Source organism: Diuraphis noxia, unplaced genomic scaffold (assembly GCF_037042655.1).
Source record: "Diuraphis noxia isolate RWA-SAM2 unplaced genomic scaffold, SU_Dnox_SAM2 contig0002, whole genome shotgun sequence".
Lineage (NCBI taxonomy): Eukaryota > Metazoa > Arthropoda > Insecta > Hemiptera > Aphididae > Diuraphis > Diuraphis noxia.
The window spans coordinates 61,121,354-61,143,446 of NW_028301712.1; the positions used below are offsets into that span (position 1 = coordinate 61,121,354).

Below are 22,093 nucleotides of genomic sequence, written 5' to 3' on the forward strand. Positions count from 1 at the left end.
TCGTGTCAGTGGTCATTTTAGTATGACCTTCAGATTAATTTTTACATTTTTATAAGAGATCTTGAGTTGTTCATATATGTATATTTTCACATAAGACCAAGAGCGGTCAAGGACTCTATGTGGTTTTAGTTTTTTGAAAAAAAGCATGTATAAAATAAAATAATGAACACTTAACTATATAATGTTAAAATTAATCTATTATGATTTAGTTATTTTATTTTTGAATTGCACACTTAAAAATCAAATAAAACCTCGTTATAACAGTAATATACATATACCAAATACTTATATATGAATTAATATTAGGTTTAATAATATGAGTATATTAATATAACTATAGTTATGATAAATTGTTCAAATACTTAAAATGCTATTTAAATTCAGTAGTTAAATACTAAAATTATTTTATTTGACAAACAAAATTATAATAACTATAATAATTATAATTATAATAACAAAAAAATAATAATTTAACGAAAACAAAAAAAAGGAATTTTATAACAATTAATAACTGTAGATTTTTTTACGATTTTTGTAGCTTTTTTTTAAATAACTCGTTTAATTTAATTTAAACGATTTCAACTATTTTCCAATATTATATTATCATTGACTCCAAATCGAAGAATGTTTAAATATGAAAATTTAAATCAAATACAAATTATGTATTTTTTTTTAGAATTTAAATTTCAGGTATTTAAAAAAAAGATGAAAATAAATTTGAATATAAAAAAAAAAGATTATAATATAATTAGAAAATGAAAGATTATTATTTTTAGCGCATTTTCGGTATTTTTTAGTATGATGTAAATTTAACTAGTTTCTTACTGCAACACTGTCAGTGCCTTAGCTTATTATAACCATTAACAACCTGTAGCACATGTTGCTAAGTTGTTATAGAATTCCGATATGAAAAAATACTTCTATCGGCTGTTAATGTATCGTGTGAATTAACCAAAATTACAATAATAATTGTCTGCATAATATTTTTTATCTTGGCCTAAGACTTGAATGGAACTTAAATTCTTTTAGGTGCTATTTCAGGTTTTCATAATATCATACAAAACAGCTTCCAATTGTTATTAGAATCTTGTGTTAATATTACATGTTATAAAATATTTCAATTACTTCTAAATTCTTAAGTACTTGAATGCGTTTTTGGATCATGTGTTTTGAAACACGTGTTTATTTATGACGTTTTTTAAACATCAACAAATAAATTTATATTGATATAATACTAGGTATATTCACCATAATTACATTGATGAAAATATTAAAGTGAAATAATGTTCTTCTTTATTAACTATAAATTAAAGTTTAAACTAAAACATTTTGATCATAAACTGCAGTGTTATCAGGAAAGATATCTAGTTGCTTTAAACACTTTAAGAATTTGAAAGTAGTATATAATTATTTACAATGTAAAAATATTAAAATATTAAATTATATTATCACCAATTGTCCAACGTCAACATTTATTGATAATTTGTACAAAATGATTTTTACCGTTGTCATATTTTCTTTTCGTCAAAGATGAAGTACTGAAATTATCCACAATCATCCGTTCTTTTTCGATGCTTTAAATCTATTACATACAAGCACGGTATACACGAATAATTTGGCTATTTAAAAGACGTACACTGATAGTATTTAGTGATACATAAATTGTATAGGGAAAAAATTAACGTAAATTATAATAGGATATGAAATGTCCATTTTCAATTTTTAGCGGATTCCTCGTTGGACCGTAGCAACTTAGTAAATACATACGACTATACCTAGGTATAATTTTATAGAGTAGGTCGCGAGAACATTATATATGCACTTATATAGGTACCTATTATAATAATATGACTGATGTTTAGCTTAACTGATTTATTACTGCGGTCATTTTTTCCCTATATCCTCCGGCAAAAATAAACTTATTCTTTGTGTGAATGTGTGTGTGTGTGTGTGTGTGTGTGTGTTTTAATACCGTATAGCGTTATGGCGTAACCCTCCACTCGAAAAAACTCCATATCCACGCGACAACGACCGGAAGCGCACCTCTCCGCCGTCGAACCTGCGCAAAAACAATACGCAATAATCATATTGTAATAAATATACGGCGCGGCGTTCGCATGTTAGCGAAAATAATAATTAGAATAATAATAATGATAATAATAATAAGTGTGGTGTTATTATTGCCATCAAAACGGCGGCGAGTTATACAGGTATATTATATCGTATATTATGTATAACGGGTATACATATACTCACCACCGCCGCCGCCGATGTAACTTCACGTATAAAACAGCGCCTGTCCGGTCGGATCGAGGAAAGGGTTGTAGTTTTGTGAGCTGGGTGGGTGGTGGGTGAGAGGGAATAATATAATGGTGGTAGGGACGAGCGGGGCAGCGTGTTTGTGTATAATTGCGGTCGTAAAATTGGCGCGCGCGAAGATGGTCAAGGGCTCGGGGTATTCGTGTACCTACACTGTACCTACATAATATACTCGTACATATATAATTACGTAAACGTTGTCTTGAATACCGCGCCCCAGACCTTGAAGCGACCGACCGTCTGTTGTGAACCGCGATATTATCATACAATATTATATAAATTAAATAGGAATCGTGTGGCTCGTATAATATTTACGCGCAAATACCAGTCGAAGACGAACTTCCGCGTGAGACTGCCGCTGCGAAGCGTCTTCAAAAACCGCGTGTATAATTTAATATACTAATAATGTACGTATATACCGGTTCGCAAACGCAATATTACCATTGTCGTCGTAGCGGTTAACTGGAAATATATTCCAATTTTATACCGTGGTATAAAACGCTTGGTAGGTAACGTTTCTCCGAGTCTTCTCATCGGCGGTCGTGGTATTTTTTGTTCATATCACATATTATACAAGTACAAGTACAATTCAATACAATTATAATATTACGATTTAGTTGTTGTACGTCGCGTTTAAAATTATTTTTTTCTCGCGCTTCGTCGCACACACAAACACCCACAAGCTGTGTCGCGTACCATAATTATTATGTAATATATTATAATATTATAGTATTATACACAACTCTCCTGCGTATGTAATATATATTTCCCGTAGAGGTCATTGGCGTGGGCTTTTTTATTTTCCGCCCGGGGCAGCCCTCTCGCACACCAATGGAATGGCAGTCGCGTTCACCGTGTTGCACTCGTCCATCGCCGAGCACGCCGAACAGGTATATTTACGGCGATATTATTGATAATTGTATTCTTACTGTTTTTATTGTAACAAATATTATATTATTGTCGTGCACGTGCCACAGCCGAATACTTTAATTCGCTTTTATATAGTTGAAAACGAACTGTTTAAATACGTTCATTTTCTTGCCGACGCGGTATCGTCGATTCGTTAATAATGTCGTTATTTTTATTAATATCTCGATGATCAACAACTACACGTGTACGTTGAAGTTTCTGTTCAAAATGCTGAGAATTTTACGATCGTTTAATTTTCATCACCACCTTCGTGGTAGTATATTAAAGTGAGGGCGGTTGCCCAATCGCGCTATGGAAACGTCTTGTAGATTTGTCACTGAACCACTATGCAATGATGTATGTAATTTTTTGTGATTAAATATTATTATTACGTAGTACGCGTATATTGTACGACCATGCAAAATCATAGTTTTTCAATATTATTTTTTCTCATTTAATATAATATTGTGTGTTTTTATATCTTATATAGTTATATGATACTTACAACCTACCACCAACGAAAATAAATCGCTAAATACGAGTATTTTTAAGTTAATACACATTAACTATAAAATATTTACGATGCGCATACTCAGAAAGTACCGTGAAAATTTAAAATTTTCAGGGGCTAAATCCTCGCAGCTTATTTTTTTTAAATTTTCATATGATTAAATAGCGATATACAGTAAATTTTTATTGATAGTGATTAGTTTGAAATGGAAGGCTAAGACCTCCAGATTTTCGTTATTGAATAGATAAACCATTTAAATTACCTAGGTATAGCAATAATAATTTGATCTGGAAAACATACAATAAAAAAACCAAACAACATAATTATATGATATAAAAACCTCTTTTAAGCGTGTAAGGTGTAACCACATATAATTTAACTGCAAAGTGCAGATATTAACGGTTTCATATATATGAGTTTTGTATTTTGATTTTAATTGCTTAATTATTACCATACAAAATTTAAGTGACATGTGTAATTTTTATTTAACTTACTTATTGCAGAATGCAAACTATGGTAAGAAATCTGGGGGTTGGAACTCTACAACTACCCCAACTGCAGGTTCGGGATGGTCAAGGCAATCATCTATGAGTAGAAAGCAGTCGGTAGTTGACACTAACGAATTGACATCAGCTACTTCAGGACTTAATATAACTAAATCATCAACAACTAGAGTTATAAGGATCATCAATAATTTTGATCACACAGTACAGGTCAGTGTTGATTTTTAATATTTTCTAGACAATGATTATTTGATTTAAATTCTATTATATTTTTTCTTCAGTTCATAATTTTTAGTTTTCATTAACATAATATGTTTAAATATTTTTAAAATGATTTACTTCAAAATAAATAAATAATTTAAAATATTTAAAATGTAGATGGAACCATCAATAAAAAATATAGTAACGAGTTAAAAAAAATAAAATAAAAAGCTCGTTTTTTTAGATTAGTTAGTTTAATCGTATGCAATAGTCTTAAATTTGAGAGCAAAGGTGAATCATCGCATTAAATAATTAATTCTAAGAGGAACTCTATTTATTAAAATAATTAAAACAAATTGTATTAAAATAAATTTAAACAATACTTACCTTATTATAAATAAAACATCTTATAACTTAATAAGGTATCAATAGGTATCTATATAGGTAAGTTTCAATAAATTAACCTTGTACCTATTTAAATATCATCTTGGAAATTCAAATTAGCAATGTTAAAATTTGGACCCATATAAATTATTGTCACTAGTAAAAATAATATTAACCATTACAATTCAAACACACAATTTGTATAAACATATATTTTTGGACATAAAAATAAAGATAAAATCTAAAAAAAATTATATTGTGTTTTAATATTTCTAAAGTAAGTAGTAACAAAATAGTAAAAAATGAATTCAAAATAAATAAATGTATGATAACGATAGTAAAATAAATTTTGCATGGAGAATTGCAAAATAGCCTTAGTTGATAGATATTTATTTTAATTTATCATTGGTAATCTATATTTCAATTTTAGCGATTCAATAAATGCAATAAGATAAAAATATAAAATTAATAGAATTTATTATATTACCTAATATTTTACTGAAAACAATAAGTAACAAAAAAATAAAAAATAAAAATATTAATGGTAAACGAATATAAGACTGTTATATTTCTGTATAATTTTTATTTTTAAGAATCTTAATAATTAACACTAGGTAATAAGTTATAAAATATAAGTCGATACGAAGTCCCAGTTTTACAGCATAAAAGTTAATATTAAGTTTTTAAGTTATACAGAGTTAGCATGTGACCTTGGAAAATAATTTTGATAAAAAATATAATTAGCTATACAACGATATTGAACTTTACCCTGCTTTGTTGCAGTAAACGTCTACTGTATATATTAATGTTACAAAACTCCTATGCACGCATGTACCTGTTTTGCATAACTTGAACGCCTGCTTGTAATTTTTGAAAACTAATAATGATAATAATATCATAAAAATAAATAGGTATAATAATACGGAGAAACATACAATATATATAGTAACTAATATTGTTAATATAAAAAAATTAAAATATTTGTTAATGTTACATCATGTGTGGTTATGTATCAAACATAGACTGAACTCGTTGTTTATTATACAGCTTTAAAAATTATTTTTTATTCTAATTTGTACATATCCGTATAATATAATACGTAATGTCAGCAACATAAAAAAATATATATACTAAAATGCATATTTTTTAAGTCTTCATAATTTATAAGGTTAAAATGCTAAGTTTCGTTTATTATTTAAAAACGTATAGTTATATAGTATGTTAAACAAATTTTCTACCTATTTAAACGACGTACTAACGTTTTACACAATCACTGATTACGAATATGAAATATTGCCCATATATTTGTGAAGCAATCATTTATTAGTTATTAGTGATTATTTATCAATAATACGATGCAACTTTAAATAAATAACTTCGTATGTTACGTAAATTTGATTGAATTAAAAATTTAATTTATTCAGCGGATATGTATTTTGATTAAATTACCATCGACGAAAAACACAATCTGAAACGTTTCTCGACGTTTTTGACATTTTTTTTTATTAAATTCTAAATAATGCAATAAATTGAAAGATTGTATTGTTTTTTTTTTGTTAAATGCCAATTGAAATTATGTGTAATCAACTTATTATACTAACATTTTAGTGTCGCGTCCTACTTAATCTGAGGACCACTCAACCTTTCGAAGAAGTCATTGAGGATTTAGGACATGTGCTCAAAATGAACAATGCTAAACGCATGTTAACCGTGTCAAATCAAGAAGTAATAAATAATTACTGTTATGTTGAAACATTTATCTTAAATAAAATAATTTTAGGTCCGTAGCTTTTCACAACTAAGAAATGAATTTTCGGACGTGGATACATTTTATATTACATCTGAGTCACGTGTACTATCACCGCCATTTAGAAGGTCAAGATCCAGAGGAGCATTAGCGGTTGAACCGATAATAAATACAGTTCCAACAAAGGCGGAGAAACAAAGGAGGGCAAGAAGCAAAAGCCGACCTCGTGCACTATACGCAGCCGATGCAGATATTGTTAAAGTACCTCCAGGTAAACATTTTGAAACAAAATAACCTCATACAGTACTTTACAGTTTGGTAATAAAATTAAAATTAATTTATAAATTTAAGATTATACGGTTTTGGACCTGATGAAAGAAGAACCAATACGCGTGCAGATTAGAGGAACAAGAAAAACATTTTTCCCTCCTCAGGTTCATTCTCCCCCAGATGATTCACCTCCAGACAAAAGATTAACATTAAATTGGGTGTATCCTTTTATAAATTAATGTAAAATCAAGACGTACAAAAGTTAAAATAATAATATCGATTTAAAATTATATAAAAATACAACTTAGCTATAAAATAATTTCAAATGTACGAAAAGTGATGATTATTTCTATATATCTAATAATATTTTTACGCTTAGGTCAATTACTTTGCAATATTATTTCATACAAATTATTGGCCATGTTCTACATTTTTTGTTTAAAAATCATGTGAAAACTCATTACTGATACCGGGTACCATATTATAATATTTATTTGTTTGAAGTACACCCTTTCTGTTACACTCTGTTACCCAAGTAATAAATATATTTTTATAATTTTCCTTTACTTCGAACACCGAATAGTTACGGTTATCGAGGCATCGATACGAGAAGGAACTTATGGGTATTGCCTACAGGAGAACTTTTGTATTACGTCGCAGCCGTGGCCGTACTTTATGATAGGGATGAAGAATCACAAAGGCATTATATTGGACATACTGAAGATATTCAATGGTACTAAAAATCATATGGTGTATCTAAAAAATGATTATTAAAATTATATTTAATCCATTCAATCATTATTTTTATCACAGTATGGACATACATCCTTCCAAAGAAATGGTAGCTTCGGCTCAAAAATCTGGTAGAACACGAAAAACACAGGCTCACATAAGAATCTGGAGTCCCGAAACTCTATATACTCTGTATATAGTTGGAAATGGAGAGTTTGAAGAAGGAGTCAGTGCTTTAGCGTTTTCACAACTTGTATGCTATGCTGTTTATATAATTGTAATAAATAAGTACCTATAATAAGTAAAAATTAAGCAAAAAATGTTACAATAAAATTGCCCGGCTATATTAAAGATATAGCCGTATAATAGTGTATATTATAATATAATTAGTAATAAAAAATAAATGTATAATTGACACCGCACCTTTAATATTATACAAATTATTTACATCCGTTTTGCGAAGTCAAATTTCATATACTCAATGTTTTGTTTTTTACATTTTTTTTACCTTAACTTAAAACTTATCAAAATTATCATAATGTGTGTTTTTACCGTTCAGAGACAAATTATGGTGAAAGCGTGAGAGAACATTAAAACATATTAAATAATTATGCCCTGATAATTATGATGATAATAATAAAAATAACCAATATAGTTATAACTTATAACTCATAACTGGTCGTAAATACCGAGTTGATGAAATTCGTGAGAAATATGAAGGTTACATGATTTTTACCACAATCGGAAAAATAATAATAATATTTTATAAAGTTTATTACTAAACTAAATATCTATATCTTATACTATATATAAATATAAGAGATGAAATAATTTTTAATTTTCAGACTGGAGGAAATTATTTATTAGCTGTCGATTGCGGAAGAGAAAAAATGTTATCTGTGTGGCAATGGCAATGGGGACATTTATTGGGTAAAGTTGCTGTGAGTATTTATTAATATATTAATTGTTATTTAATCTTAACCAATAATTTAAACTTATTTAATTTTAAAGAAAATTTTTACAATATAAAATATTAATTGTTGTTTTTATTATATAAAAACTCGTTGTAGACTATGCAAACTGAAGACATACTAGGTGCATCTTTTCATCCTTTGGACGACAATTTAATGATAACTTATGGAAAAGGCCATTTAACGTTTTGGACCAGACGAAAGGATGGATTTTTCGAAAAAATTGATATCATTAAAGCAGTAATAAATAATGTTAAAGATTATTTTTCAAATGAATTAAATTATATTACAAATTTTATCATGATTAGCCTTCGAGGACGGTGGTAACCAGTTTACAGTTCGAGCAAGAAGGAGACGTTATTACTGCTGATGGTGATGGATTTATTACGATTTACTCTGTAGACAGTGATGGCGCGTATTATGTCAGGATGGAATTCGAGGTTGACATTACTAAAATTGTTTTTTGTTTCTTAAATAATCGTTATTTTTATTTTTTCAGGCGCATAATAAAGGCATAAATGCTCTTATAATGTTACCAGAAGGCACTCTATTATCCGGAGGTGAGAAAGACCGGAAAATCATAGCTTGGGATTCATTACAAAACTACAATAAAATAACTGAAACGAAAGTACGAAGTTTTTGATTAAATTATAATTAATGCTGATATTACTTTAAATATATTTTATTTTAACAGTTAACTGAAGTTTATGGTGGTATAAGAAGCCTATTCCCTCAACGGCCAGGAAGAAACGACGGTAACATATACGTAGGCACGATAAAAAATCATATTCTAGAAGGATCGATGCAAAGAAGATTTAATAGAGTATGGTTTTAGTAATAACTTATTATTTAACTTAAATAAAATGATGTGTATCATTTACAAACATACCTATTATAGATAATATTCGGTCATAGTAAACAATTGTGGGGATTAGCAGTCCACCCGGACGACGAACTTTTTGCCACTGCAGGTTACGATAAAAATATAAGTCTATGGAAAAGACATGCTTTACTGTGGAGTACCCAAGTATGTATTGTACATAATATACTACCATAAAATTTATTATAAATTAAGTAATTAAAATTATTAAATTATTATTATTATTGGTCCATCTAAATTTAAAACTCATTTGTGGTTTTATTATTTAAATATAAAACACCCAAGAACTCAAAACTTATAAAATATAAAAATCTTTTATCTTTTATTACTTAGACAATTGTTATCGTACAAAGTATAATGTATAAATAACTAAATAAAAAACAGTTTACGTTTTCAACATTTGGATGTCTAACACGTGTTTATCGCGAGTGCGTATTTATCAAGCTTCTGAGTTCTGATACCATCTTTTAACGTCCCCGTTTTACAGGTAATATGAAGAACACTATTTGACCGTATAACTTATAATATAAACGTAAATTCCTCCAAAGGTCACTCACCTAAAATAAAACCTACAATAATAAATACTACTGATCAAAACTCCCAGAAAATTACAACAAACAAACCTTTAAACGTGCCTCATGAAAAAATAACATCGCCAATTAAATCATATAAGTCAAACACATAATTATAATCCTCCTCAAGTACACCACTTTAACGAGCGATAACGCGGTAGCTGCACGCAGCACCGCTGCCTCATTATCTTTAACACATAATACCGCTATCACTAATGAACCTATTTGTAATATCAACAACCCCACCGTATTCAATTATCTATCTGTTCCCATTGCATTAAATATTCCAAACTGTTCAAGTTATTCTCAATACAACAAAAATGATATCACATTTGCTTCAATCTCTGTAAATGATAAAACACCGTCTAGTGACCAAGAAATATTTTTCAAGTCAATCGACGGTATCTCGCAGAAAGAATATGTGATAGCAATAGGAAATATAATCACTTCTAAAAATATCACATTCGTGTCAAGAATATCCAACAATCAGTTCAAGCAAACAAATCTTATATAACTTAATGGACACACACCCCTTCATAGTAATTAACAACCAATAACTCAATAACCTAGCTAAAAGAATAGTAATATCTAACGTCTACCCTCTTCCATCAACTATCAAATTCTTGACCAACCCAAAACGCTTAAAATAACTACTGTCGCTCGAATAAACTACATCAAAGCAGGAATATTCGCAGAAGGGTATGATCATATCCTCAATTTTCCCCGACAGATTTACATAAAACACGATGACATACAAAAAAATCTCAAGCTCACTATTAGTCATTGCAAAGTTAAATTTATCGTATTCTTTTTAAAACATTTGTTTATACATTAACGAAGTTTAGTTTATTTTTAGAATAATATCGATGTAATATTTTTCAAAATAATGTTATACATTTTAAAGTTTTTTTAGATCTCCCTTTATATGTTTTTTGTTTTATTAAAAAAATAAACAGCTATAACTTATGTCTTTATAGATCACATATGAATGCGTGTCACTTACCTTTCATCCATTTGGTACTGCTCTTGTGGCTGGTTCAGTTGAAGGATATTTGGTTATTATTAATGCTGAAAACGGGTCTGTGGTGTCAAGCGTTAGAGTGTGCGGTTCTGCTTTGACATGCATGGGTTTTAATCCAGGTACAAAATAATATATAAGAATTTATAATTATACATTCATACCAGCATGTTAATATTAAGTTTTAATAGAAGTTATACGTTTTATCATATCACTTAATTAATCATTGAAAAATACTAATACCAATACATATTCTTAAATACTAATGATTTCAGCTGGTGATACAATAGCCGTTGGTTCTCAAAATGGTAGTGTTTATCTGTACCGAGTAAGTAGAGATGGATTTACGTTCAAAAAATCAAATAAAATTAGAGGAGTCCAACCATTAGTGCATTTAGATTGGAGTACGGATGGAAATTATTTACAAACAGTCACTGCCGAATACGACCTCGTTTTTTGTACGTAACAAAAAAATATGAAAATTTATAGCATTTTGTGTATTGTTTCTACATTTTCTGCTAATTTAGGGGACGTCAAAGGATTGATACAAGAAAAAAGCGCACCTGCAATGAAAGACGTCAAATGGTATACATATAACGCAACGATTGGCTATTTAGTTTCTGGTAATATATTATTTAAATTAATTTAGTTATTCACTATAAAATAATAGGGTGATTGTTTGTTTTGTTTTTATGTTTTAATTTGTAACATTTAATATAATATGGAGTAAGAAATTTAGAAAATTACTTAAAATTAATAGTTTTGTATTTAATAGTATTTATTTTGTATTCGAAATAAATGTATCTGAAGTCATTCAATGATATACAATGTACATGTCATTCGGGGTACATTAATCATCTCTATTGTTTTAAAGATATTGTATTGCTTAGATTTTTAAAGAAGTCACGATTATTTTCAATGAAAATTAGGCAAATAAAGACCTGTGGATTCTATATATCTAGCCAATACTTTGTTATTTTTATACTTCACTAATTCTGTAAACAGTATAATAATATATAAATTATTGTAAACAGTACATTATATAATATAATATATTAATAAACATACATTTTTTGTATGGTAAGAACTTATTTAGAGTTGTCAGCCAATTTATATTTTTTAGAAAATATTATAACTTACGATTAATAAAAAAAAAAATACCACTTTTCATTGTTGATATTATATATATTTTTACATTTTTGTTTGTTAATTAGTTTTGTTTTTGTTTCGTTTTAGGTATTTGGCACAACAGATATTATCCAATTTCATCAATGATAAGCACTGCCAACAGATCAGCAGCTCATGATCTTTTTGTAACCGGAGATACAGATGGACATCTTAGGTTATTTAGGTACATAACCAGAATATATTATTATACATTTTCATATGTGCACCCATACCTTTATATTCAATTCTGAATCTTCTTGGCCCATTTTAATATAATTTTAATTGCAAACTGAGGTCTCCACGCACTACTACCACTCATATATGGTTCGAGCAACGAGTGCACCTAATGAATGATTTTAATACATTTTCAGGCATCCCTGTATTCATACGAAATCTGAATACAACGAAGAAAAGGTTTATAGTGGACAAATATCGAGTGCAAGATTTTTGTACAACGATAGAAACGTGGTGACAGTTGGTGGAACAGATGCGGCTCTAATGCTATGGGATGTTATAGAAGATTAAGTACAAAACCGCTTTAAAAACTTTCATTTATTTTTTTTTTTTTTTTTTACTCGAGCACAATTCGAATTCTTCATCAATAATTTTACTACGACCTAATGTCGACGTGAAAAGATCAGAAAATGAACGTAGAAGGATAATAAATGTACAGTGTGCCAGAAAAAAATAATTAAAGGTCATTTGTTTTAACTTATTTTAAAACCCTATTATAGGAAAGTTACCGTATTGTAAAATGTAATAATGAGGTTCACGACCATAATTTTTTATCATGTATACATATTATATTATATACTTACGATTTTTATTGATATCACTGCTTAATTTTATAGTAATGCTATTTGATATTCTTTCAGCGAGCTAGAGGTATTTATCGTGATCTGTGATTATTAATATATATGTATTATATTTGTTTCTCATCATGTTCAAATTATTTTTCTGATATCGGTTATGATCACTTAATGATCTGAAAATATTGATTTATTAGTACTTATTACAGACACGTCTTCGCTATATCAATATCATAACCACACTGCCTGGCATAGAAATGTTAATATTATATACAATTTGTATGTTTTATAGATAACTTATATATTATATAGTATAATTATTATTAAAAAATAAATTTAATAATTTTTAAACTTTAGAATTGTTTTCATTTATTATCATTTACTATCATTTACTATCTTTTATTTATTTTTGTGCATTAAAATCATACAAATAATAACGGCGTTAACTTAGTGTTAGGTTTATAAAAGTTAATACAATTCCAAAATTATTATTTCTTCATCGGAAATAATGTTTTTAAAAGTTGAAAGATAAATGAAATACGATTTAAAAATATCATCTTACCTATCACTAATTACAAATAATATAAATACATGTATAAAAATAAAATGAATATAAAAGAACAAAGGTAAAATATGGTTTTAGTATTTTAAACATTTAATATAATATTAATATTTAATGTTTGAAAAATTAAACTTGTGTTCATGACATCAGACGGTATCTGACAATGTATAATAAATTAACAAAATTGTAAACAAATCTTTACATGGAATTAAACAAAGTGGGAGGGGAAAGCATATATTATATAAAATATAATCTAAAGTAAGACATACAGGTACAAAGTACATATAAATTATGATATGATACTAGGAAAAAAGTGCCGAAAGTAAGAACGCGCAAAAAACAATATAATAAAATACCATGTCTCTTAATTAAAAGTTGTAAATAAGAAGGACGTATTTTATAAGTTATAACTATAAAAATCTTTGGTAACATATAAATATTATATAAAATATTATGTGTGTAATAATAATATTCAAGTATCAAACGTTAACATATATATCGATCTAAAATTAATAACACAGTTTATCGCGTACGAACGTTACCATAATATGAAATATATATTTGTGGTGTTTGGTAAATTCCTCTCGAGAGATGACTGGGTTAATGGATACTGTATAATTCAGAGGCGGTCAATCACGGGGAAGGGAGAGGTGTATTAATATATATATATATATATATATATATATATACTAGAGTAAATAATGCGAATAACTTTTTTTATAATCTTATAAAATATGAATATTAATTGTTCACAATTTTAATCATCAACATTTTTTTTTTTGCTATTTATTGAAACAATAAGCTCTGGTGAAAGTTATAATTTATAATATAGTATAACCTATAAAAAATTTGTTTCAGACAAAATATTTGCATCAATAAAATAATTGTTAAAATATAACGCAGTTCATACATAAAATATTTATAATATTATTATCATTATATATGAGGTATAATTTTTTAGGCATTTTCTCATTTATTTTATAGTAAAATTAAAAATATATTTAACATATTTGTTTAAAACTTTAATATTTATAAATTCTATAGTCAATATGTTATTATTTAGGCTATAATGATTAATGATTGTTCATCGTGGGGTCTTAATTATAATATTATAATATCATATAATTATTCCAAGTGAGCTATTAGACGAATTGACATTAAAAGCACATTAATAAGTTAGGTACTATTGTTACATATTAATAATTAATATTGAACTTTTTAGTTTTTATTTTGTATCAATTATCGTGGCTTCTTTCATCAAAACATTAAACTGTATATTAGTTACTTTAAGTCTATGTTATTTTTTTATATTAATAATTTAATAATTTTTATGACCAATGTACGTGTTAAAAAAATCAGCATCATCTCTCTCCATGAAATCTCCATGTGACCGCCACTTTATGTGTAATTATAGAAAGCATGACAATAATTAGCAGAATTGCTAAAATTGTGTCTTTGTCTCCTTTGTTTAAGAACTACAATATAAAATATATGAAGTGGGATATTTTTAAATTAAAATATGATGTATCGCATACGTTTTTATGGTTTCGTACCGTACACAATATAATGGAATAATTCGCGAAGTCACATCGTGTATCATTAAAGGTACCAATGTATAACTACGTTGTAGGCACAAATTGTTCAATAATAATAATATGTATTTACTTTACACGAAGTATATGACGTTGCATTCGTGAATGTAACGAGGGTAACTAAATACCCAACACTGCAGCTTAGGACTGGCGGTATTTCAAACACGTTGATACCAGTGGTATCTGGTATTTGTTTACTAGTAGTATCGACGGCATTATCGGTTCTACGGTATTTTCGGTAATGTTACCTTAAACTTTACCTTACCATGACAATTACCGTAAACACATATCTCGAAAATCGTGGTGTGTTTACTGTAGCTAAACGACCTAAACCTATAACAGTCTTTCTGACCTAGGAAAATTTCATATTATTTTAAAAACTGTGTATATTTTATGAACTGCATTTCACTAAAAATAGATTTGCCAATTATAAAATTATGCGGACATGAATTCGTTTTTTTCGGTAATTACTTTGGCACGGTAACAACCAGAAAGACCAAATCATGGTATACCAGTATTATCAAATACTAAATACCGATTTCTTTAACAATACCAAGTAATTACCGTTGTATCGAAAACACCGTCAGCCCTATTGCAGCTGCAGTAAATATCTGCAACTCATCGCGGATGGCGTCACCAGGGCCTCCACATGTTCGGGTCGGAATCGGGACCGTCGCAAGGTCCGCCTGCAGCGGCCACAGCTTCCGGCCTGCGGACGCGCGCGGGTGTAGGACCATCGCCGCTTGACGCCGCCGTGGCCGACTGCTTGTGCGAGGATGACGACGCGGTGGCCGTAGGAACGTTTACCGATATATCGCCCAAAGGCCTCTTGTTGCTGCACCCGTCTACCGTTTTTTTCATCGAAAAATCAAGCGGTGGGTGCTGCAGGGATGCGGCCGCGGTGGCCATGTCTTCGGCCCACGAGCTAGTTGACGACACGTCAGGTTCGTCGCAATACACGAAAGGCGTCGGACCGACATCCGGTGGTGGGAGCTGACCGTGTACCGCCGTAAACGCGCTCGTTCGGAGACGCCCAATTTTTGGAATGGACGGAAGTTGGACGGACGACGGGACTGTCGGCGAGACGATCGTGGGCGTTAAGTCTCCGAGCACCGACTGCTGCAAGACCGGTCGACCGCTTGGCAACGGGACCGACGCGGCCGCAGCCAATGCTGCCGCTGCCGCTTGGTCGAGCCGATGGTGCAACGAAAAACTGTTGTTTACGTGTGGATGTGGTGGTGGTGGTGGCGGTGGTGGCGGTGGTGGCACCGTGGCCGCCGCCGCGGCTACGTACCTCATTTTGGCCACGCACGAGTCCAGGTGAGACATTAGCCTCTTCTTGATGTCTTCGTCCACCCCGTCCAACCGGTCGACGAACCGATTCACCTCGCCGGCACACTCTTGGTAACCCGTCTGAAACTTTTGAACGACCACCGCCGTTAAGGCCGCGGTCGATGACGAAGACGACAAAGGTTCGACCGTCGGACATGTGGTTGGGGCCAGTGGTCGGCTGGAGCTGCTATTCCGGTGCAACGACTGCAGGTGCCGCACGGTCATTTCCAGGATGTCCGCTTTTTCCAATTTTGTGTGTCTTGCCGGCTGTAATTATATAATGTAATGATATTTTCAATATTGACATATTTTAACATGTGAACATGAGTAGTAGTTAATAAGAGACCAGAATAATATGCACTTTAAATGTACTATTAATATGATGGAAATATGCATGATTAAAAATATGTGCCAAATTAGTAAACATTACTAACAGAATAGTAGCAAACCAGGGTCAACTAAAAATCCATCATGAAAACTGTGATAGCTGTCATATATAATTAATTATTATTCTTAATAACAATAAAAACCATGAAAAAATGATGTTTTTACCAAATTAAGAAATATTATTCTCGATTATCAAACATTTGCTATGATAATTTATGATATTAATTTATTGTCGATCAATATATATTTATTCTTGTCTCGACGGAAAAAAAGAAAAAAAGTTAATTTAGGCCAAATTTGATTTTAAATGGCCAGATTTTGAACCCTTATAATCTTGCATACACTTTGCAAATGCATGTAATTTTGTTCTCGAGTAATAATATATATAATAAATAATAGTATGGATACAACCATTGTTTGTCTGGCTCGTAATTGGGCTCCTATCGCAATAATTTTTTATGGGCCCCTACTCTTCATACAAGTATTCAAAAAAGAAATGAACTGCTTTTTAATACATCATCGTGATAAATAAAATATAAAAAACAAATTCAATGAACATAAATAACATTAATATTAAATAATATATAAATTTTAAACAAAATTGAAAATAGTAGTCTTTAAATTTATTTCTATAAGATCCTAACACATTAATAATTTAATCTTTATTTATTAGTTTTCACTTCTATTTTAATTCCCGTCACGCTTCTTACGAAACATCGCTCCCTTTACAGTCCCGTTATCCTACATGCCACGAACTACGCTCGTAAGTCGTACCTAGTTCATTCCATGATACGTATCGCAAACGAACACCCTTCTAACTTCGTAACCATGTAATGTAATTATTGGTTTTTTTTATTTCTTTAATGTAGAATGTGGACTAGTCAAAGGTTTTATATGTACCTATTATTATTATTATTATTATTACTATTTTAATATTGTTATCTTAAAACTATATTGTGTATTGGATTTAACAATAATATGTCCGTTATTAAAATAAACTAAATAAATATGTTGAACAATTTTCTGCCTCTGGAAATCATTGGGTAGCCCGGTGAACCAGATCGATACTGAACCTTTCATACTATGAATAGTCTAACGAGCAACATAAATAATTCATTAAACGACAAATTTTGTTTAATGTAAGTAATAAGTATGTTAGGTATATGAAAATGTTTCTGTATTAAATATTACGTGTTTACGTGTCTGAAAAATATCATCCATCTGTAGTATAGTCTACAGAGATACCCAAAACGTGATAAATATTTTAGATATAATCTAATCTAACTGTGTTCTTATATTGTGTAATATGATTTGTGTTTCATTAAAAAATAAATAATTTCATTAAAATTAAAATTACATTATATGTATAAATATTTATATACATTATACATCACTGGTATTGTATACTATAAGTGTAAACAAACCAATACACTTTAAGCATAAATGTATTCCATATCTTATACCTCGTCTTATACTATGTACTGCAAAATGTCTATTTCTTAATAGTTAAATCGTATAAGCCTCGTCATTCTCTCAACAAATTGAACCTTTTACTTGTCACATTGTGGTATATAGATTGACAGCAAAAACGTTACGATATTACACGACGATACCAAATTTAGCAGAATGGAAAAAAAACGGAGACATTGCAAAAGAAATAATTCAATATGATGATAACCTAACGTCGACAATTCAATGTTTACTACAATATTATAATCAAGAGAGCGTATAATCCTTGGGATAGAACAATTTATTTTTAAGATCGTACCGGTTACATTTTAAATGGAATATTATTTCACAATTGTGTTTTTCTGTCTTGTATATCCGTATTCAATAAAAACATTTTTTATTTTGCCTATCTCACAGTATGGAAAGTATGAAATATAGTTGGTTATACATATATGGGTAAAATTAACGTAACATTAGTTATTATTTATTATAAATATGCATTTGAATAGAAGTCAATAGGTACATAATTAATAATCATTGTTTTTAGATAATAAAAAATGTGTTCTAAAAATAAACAGTAAAATATTAACGATAAAAACGATCGGCTGACGGAGACAGTGTCGATGAATAAAGTATTACACTATGAACACAAATTACAAAATATTTTGTACATTCAAAAAGATAAAAATAACGTAATTTGTTATGACTATAAAACGATAAAAATAAAGTTGATAAGAAGTTGGTTAAAAAAAACAGTTATATGGGTCAAAACAAATTTAAAAAATACATGAAATACCTACTGTAAATGAAAAAAACGAAAAAAAAATTAACTATGATTATATATAAATAATTTTACAGATAATATACTATCCACAATTCTTCATAATTAACTAATGCCGTCTATAGGGGCATAGGGTATAAAAACAGAAAACGTATTTTCTTATTATTCTACATTATTTACAAATAGATAGAATATGATAATAGACGCTATCGTATAGTGATTCTCATTACTCGTATTATAATGTGTTTTTTTTGTACTGATATATGAGAGTTATAAAATGATAATAATAATTAACTTACATCTTTTTTCAGTGCATCCAATATAAGTGTTTTCAGTTCATTCAAACACTGATTGATTCTAGCTCTCCTTTTTTTCTCCATAATTGGCTTATTGTTCTAAAATTGTAAAAAACTAAATGTTATCTTAATGTAACACATTAAATGTTAATTTAAATAATTTTTTATTAAAATAAGTAATTTTCATTGAATTTAATTTTTAGCTTTTTACAAATCTAATAAAAATAAATTGTATGTAAAATTCAACAAGTTTCGTTCATTTAAACTTTATAGAATTTCTCCATTTTACGGTATTTATCAGTATTGTCCGATAATATTATATTTGTATAATCATACTACATAATATATTTATTATCAAAACATAATAAAATAACTGGATGAATAAAATAAAAACTTTTAAACCACCTTAATTTTTATTTTTTGTCATTAATAAGTTATATTTATTCTTATTTTTTATCGATGAATACACATGATAAGAAATTAATTTGAAGAAAAATATAAAATTATAAATTAACAATACGAAATGTAAGATCTCTATTTTCCGAGATAGGTTCAAAGTATTAATTAATATTAAACAAAATTAATTCGCATAGGTAACAAACTATCAATTATTATTAGCAATGTGTTGACATTTGTATGATAGAATTATTAAAAAATATTTCTGGGGGAAACAAAAAAAGCTCTTAATGAATTTTAAAGGTATTTAAAAATCTATCATCGTAATTAAATTTAAACAAAATAATATTACTATTAAAATAAAATATTTAAAAAAAATTTGTTGCCCGCTATTCATTTCTGCAATAGCCAAAAAACAGCGTTTGATATATTCCTTTTAACAATTTATTTGTAAACAACTTGAGAAATGAACAGTAAGTTGTTCACACATATTATTATTATAAACGTAGGTGGAGATTAGTGTATTTTACCTTTCGCAACTCGGATTTCGATAGCTCGTAACGTCTGGGCTGGCCGGAGGATGACATCCCAGACGAATGCACCCTCGGATCGTCGTCTTCCGAATCATTGTTCGTCGATGACATAATACTGTTATTATTATTGTCTTACCTATGTTTTCGTCTGACAAGCGGCACAACGTTTACAAATACGGCACAGCAAAGTCGCACAAAAATATACATCGGAAAACTGTTTACCGAACCGTCCCGCAGCGGGTTTCACGTGTCCGTCAGCGTTCCTTCGGTAAAGCGAAATCCGAAAAAATCGTTCGTTTTCGGCCTGTTACGCGTGCACCGATCTAAAACGCCGACAAAAGCGAACCGGTCCATACTGCTGGGTTATTTCAAAACATAATGGCACAGGGCGCACGGTTGCGCGAGTTCCCACGTTGTGCACGCGTGCAACAATCGCCGCGATTGTGGTGCCGCACAATCGCGTCGATAACTACAACTATGTTATATATATCATCGAAATGCGCGCGTACCTTGCGCATAATAATCATATAATAATAATAATATGTTCCCTACACCTATATAATAAACTCTGTACTCCGATACAAGTGATGATAAGACACGCGTATCCCACCCACCCCGCTCATCGTAGGCACGTCATAATATTATACAAGTATAGGTACCATTCATGTTATTATTGTTTTTATTCGTAATTTTGTCGACAAACCGATATTATTACGTTTTACTAGGCTAACGCTGTACGGATTCGCATCAGCTTTTACAACTCTCAACGTTCATTATTAGGACCCTTGCTATAGCTATTACCTGAAATTACCTAATCGATTCCCATGTAGCATATTGGAGCCACTGTGAAATATACAATACGGGTATGATAGGGGAGGGGGTTCAAAGTAAGAGGGTTTTAACTAATATGTAAGTTAAACTTGTATAATGTATACGTTTTTTCCAATGCTGAGAATAATAAAATAAGTAGCTATGTAAAAACAGTTTAACCGAATATCAATCAAGTCAAAGATGATTAAGATAAGGATGAAGTTTAAAAGAAATTAAAAAACATTTGGTTAACATTTACAAACGTTTTGGGTATCTTTTTCAGTTATTAAAAAAAATATTATTTGAGCTACATTAATTATTAGTGAAAAGTCTAAATGCAGTTTACAGTCAAACAATTCGAGAAATTATCGTGTGGTTTGATCTGAAGTAGACGACATTTCTCATGTTTTAAGTGATAAATCACAGCCATCTACAGGGCCGTATTTAGAGGGGAGCTACAGGGTACTGTTGCCCCGGGCGGCTAAGTAGGAGAGGGTGGCTAATTTTTTTATAATTTAAATTTGTATATTGTATAATGATTAATGATGCGTATTTTTTTTGTTGCCCCTTCGTGTCAAATTCCTAAATACGGCCCTGGCCATCTATACAGGTCTTAACAACATATTAGTTAAACAATCATGACCTTTGTTTGTACGTGTGGGAACTAATTTGAACAATGATAATTATCACTTTTGTAATTTATCAAACTAAATTCGTATTTCGTATACTTTATTTTGACCAAGGAACCAATTCCGTATTTCTTACTCATCACATTGTGTATAACTCTATTAATTTATACTATGTTGAGTTTCATTATGGTATAATAATGAATTATCGTATTTAATTTTGTAATTTAATATAGGTATAGTAAATTCATTAAATATTAAATAATAGATTCCATAATTTTTGAACGAGCCCACACTCCTTGAAGTACCTAACGTACCTATACACGAGTAAATATA

At 29.6% G+C, this 22,093-nt stretch overlaps 2 protein-coding genes across 6 annotated transcripts in view; one reads left to right on the forward strand and one right to left on the reverse strand.

The window, feature by feature from the left end:
- The window catches only part of DCX-EMAP (Doublecortin-domain-containing echinoderm-microtubule-associated protein), a 30,071-nt gene extending 16,719 nt beyond the window's left edge, over positions 1-13,352 (forward strand). For 3 of the 5 annotated variants that reach the window (XM_015511551.2, XM_015511550.2, XM_089219575.1), the window contains 17 exons: positions 4,243-4,452; positions 6,436-6,552; positions 6,608-6,845; positions 6,926-7,064; positions 7,428-7,577; positions 7,658-7,829; positions 8,422-8,517; positions 8,647-8,787; positions 8,856-8,987; positions 9,047-9,175; positions 9,242-9,370; positions 9,446-9,574; positions 10,977-11,139; positions 11,293-11,475; positions 11,545-11,640; positions 12,254-12,368; positions 12,556-13,352. In XM_015511551.2, coding sequence (XP_015367037.1) covers positions 4,243-4,452; positions 6,436-6,552; positions 6,608-6,845; positions 6,926-7,064; positions 7,428-7,577; positions 7,658-7,829; positions 8,422-8,517; positions 8,647-8,787; positions 8,856-8,987; positions 9,047-9,175; positions 9,242-9,370; positions 9,446-9,574; positions 10,977-11,139; positions 11,293-11,475; positions 11,545-11,640; positions 12,254-12,368; positions 12,556-12,709 — 2,493 coding nt within the window. In that variant the 3' untranslated portion in view covers positions 12,710-13,352. Of the gene's footprint in view, positions 1-2,902; positions 3,028-3,094; positions 3,210-3,241; positions 3,586-4,242; positions 4,453-6,435; positions 6,553-6,607; positions 6,846-6,925; positions 7,065-7,427; positions 7,578-7,657; positions 7,830-8,421; positions 8,518-8,646; positions 8,788-8,855; positions 8,988-9,046; positions 9,176-9,241; positions 9,371-9,445; positions 9,575-10,976; positions 11,140-11,292; positions 11,476-11,544; positions 11,641-12,253; positions 12,369-12,555 lie in introns of those variants that run through there. The other 2 variants (XM_089219576.1, XM_015511552.2) reach the window with 2 other exon arrangements.
- A 905-nt stretch (positions 13,353-14,257) lies between these two features.
- Positions 14,258-20,723, reverse strand: LOC107163919 (uncharacterized). The gene is made up of 3 exons (XM_015511553.2): positions 20,319-20,723; positions 19,396-19,491; positions 14,258-16,746 (listed from the first exon to the last, which is right to left on the reverse strand). The coding sequence occupies exons 1-3, from the start codon at positions 20,430-20,432 to the stop codon at positions 15,781-15,783; spliced, it is 1,176 nt and encodes a 391-aa protein (XP_015367039.1). The 5' UTR covers positions 20,433-20,723; the 3' UTR covers positions 14,258-15,780.
- Between the last annotated feature and the right edge of the window lie 1,370 nt (positions 20,724-22,093).

Bases quoted from the DNA above. Each gene is read 5' to 3' on its own strand.
- LOC107163919 (XM_015511553.2), bottom strand. From the start codon at position 20,432: ATGTCATCGACGAACAATGATTCGGAAGACGACGATCCGAGGGTGCAT. The intron at 19,492-20,318 runs GTAAAATACACT...TTACAATTTTAG, and splicing joins CGAAATCCGAGTTGCGAAAG to AACAATAAGCCAATTATGGA. The intron at 16,747-19,395 runs GTAAGTTAATTA...ATATAATTACAG, and splicing joins TGGATGCACTGAAAAAAGAT to CCGGCAAGACACACAAAATT.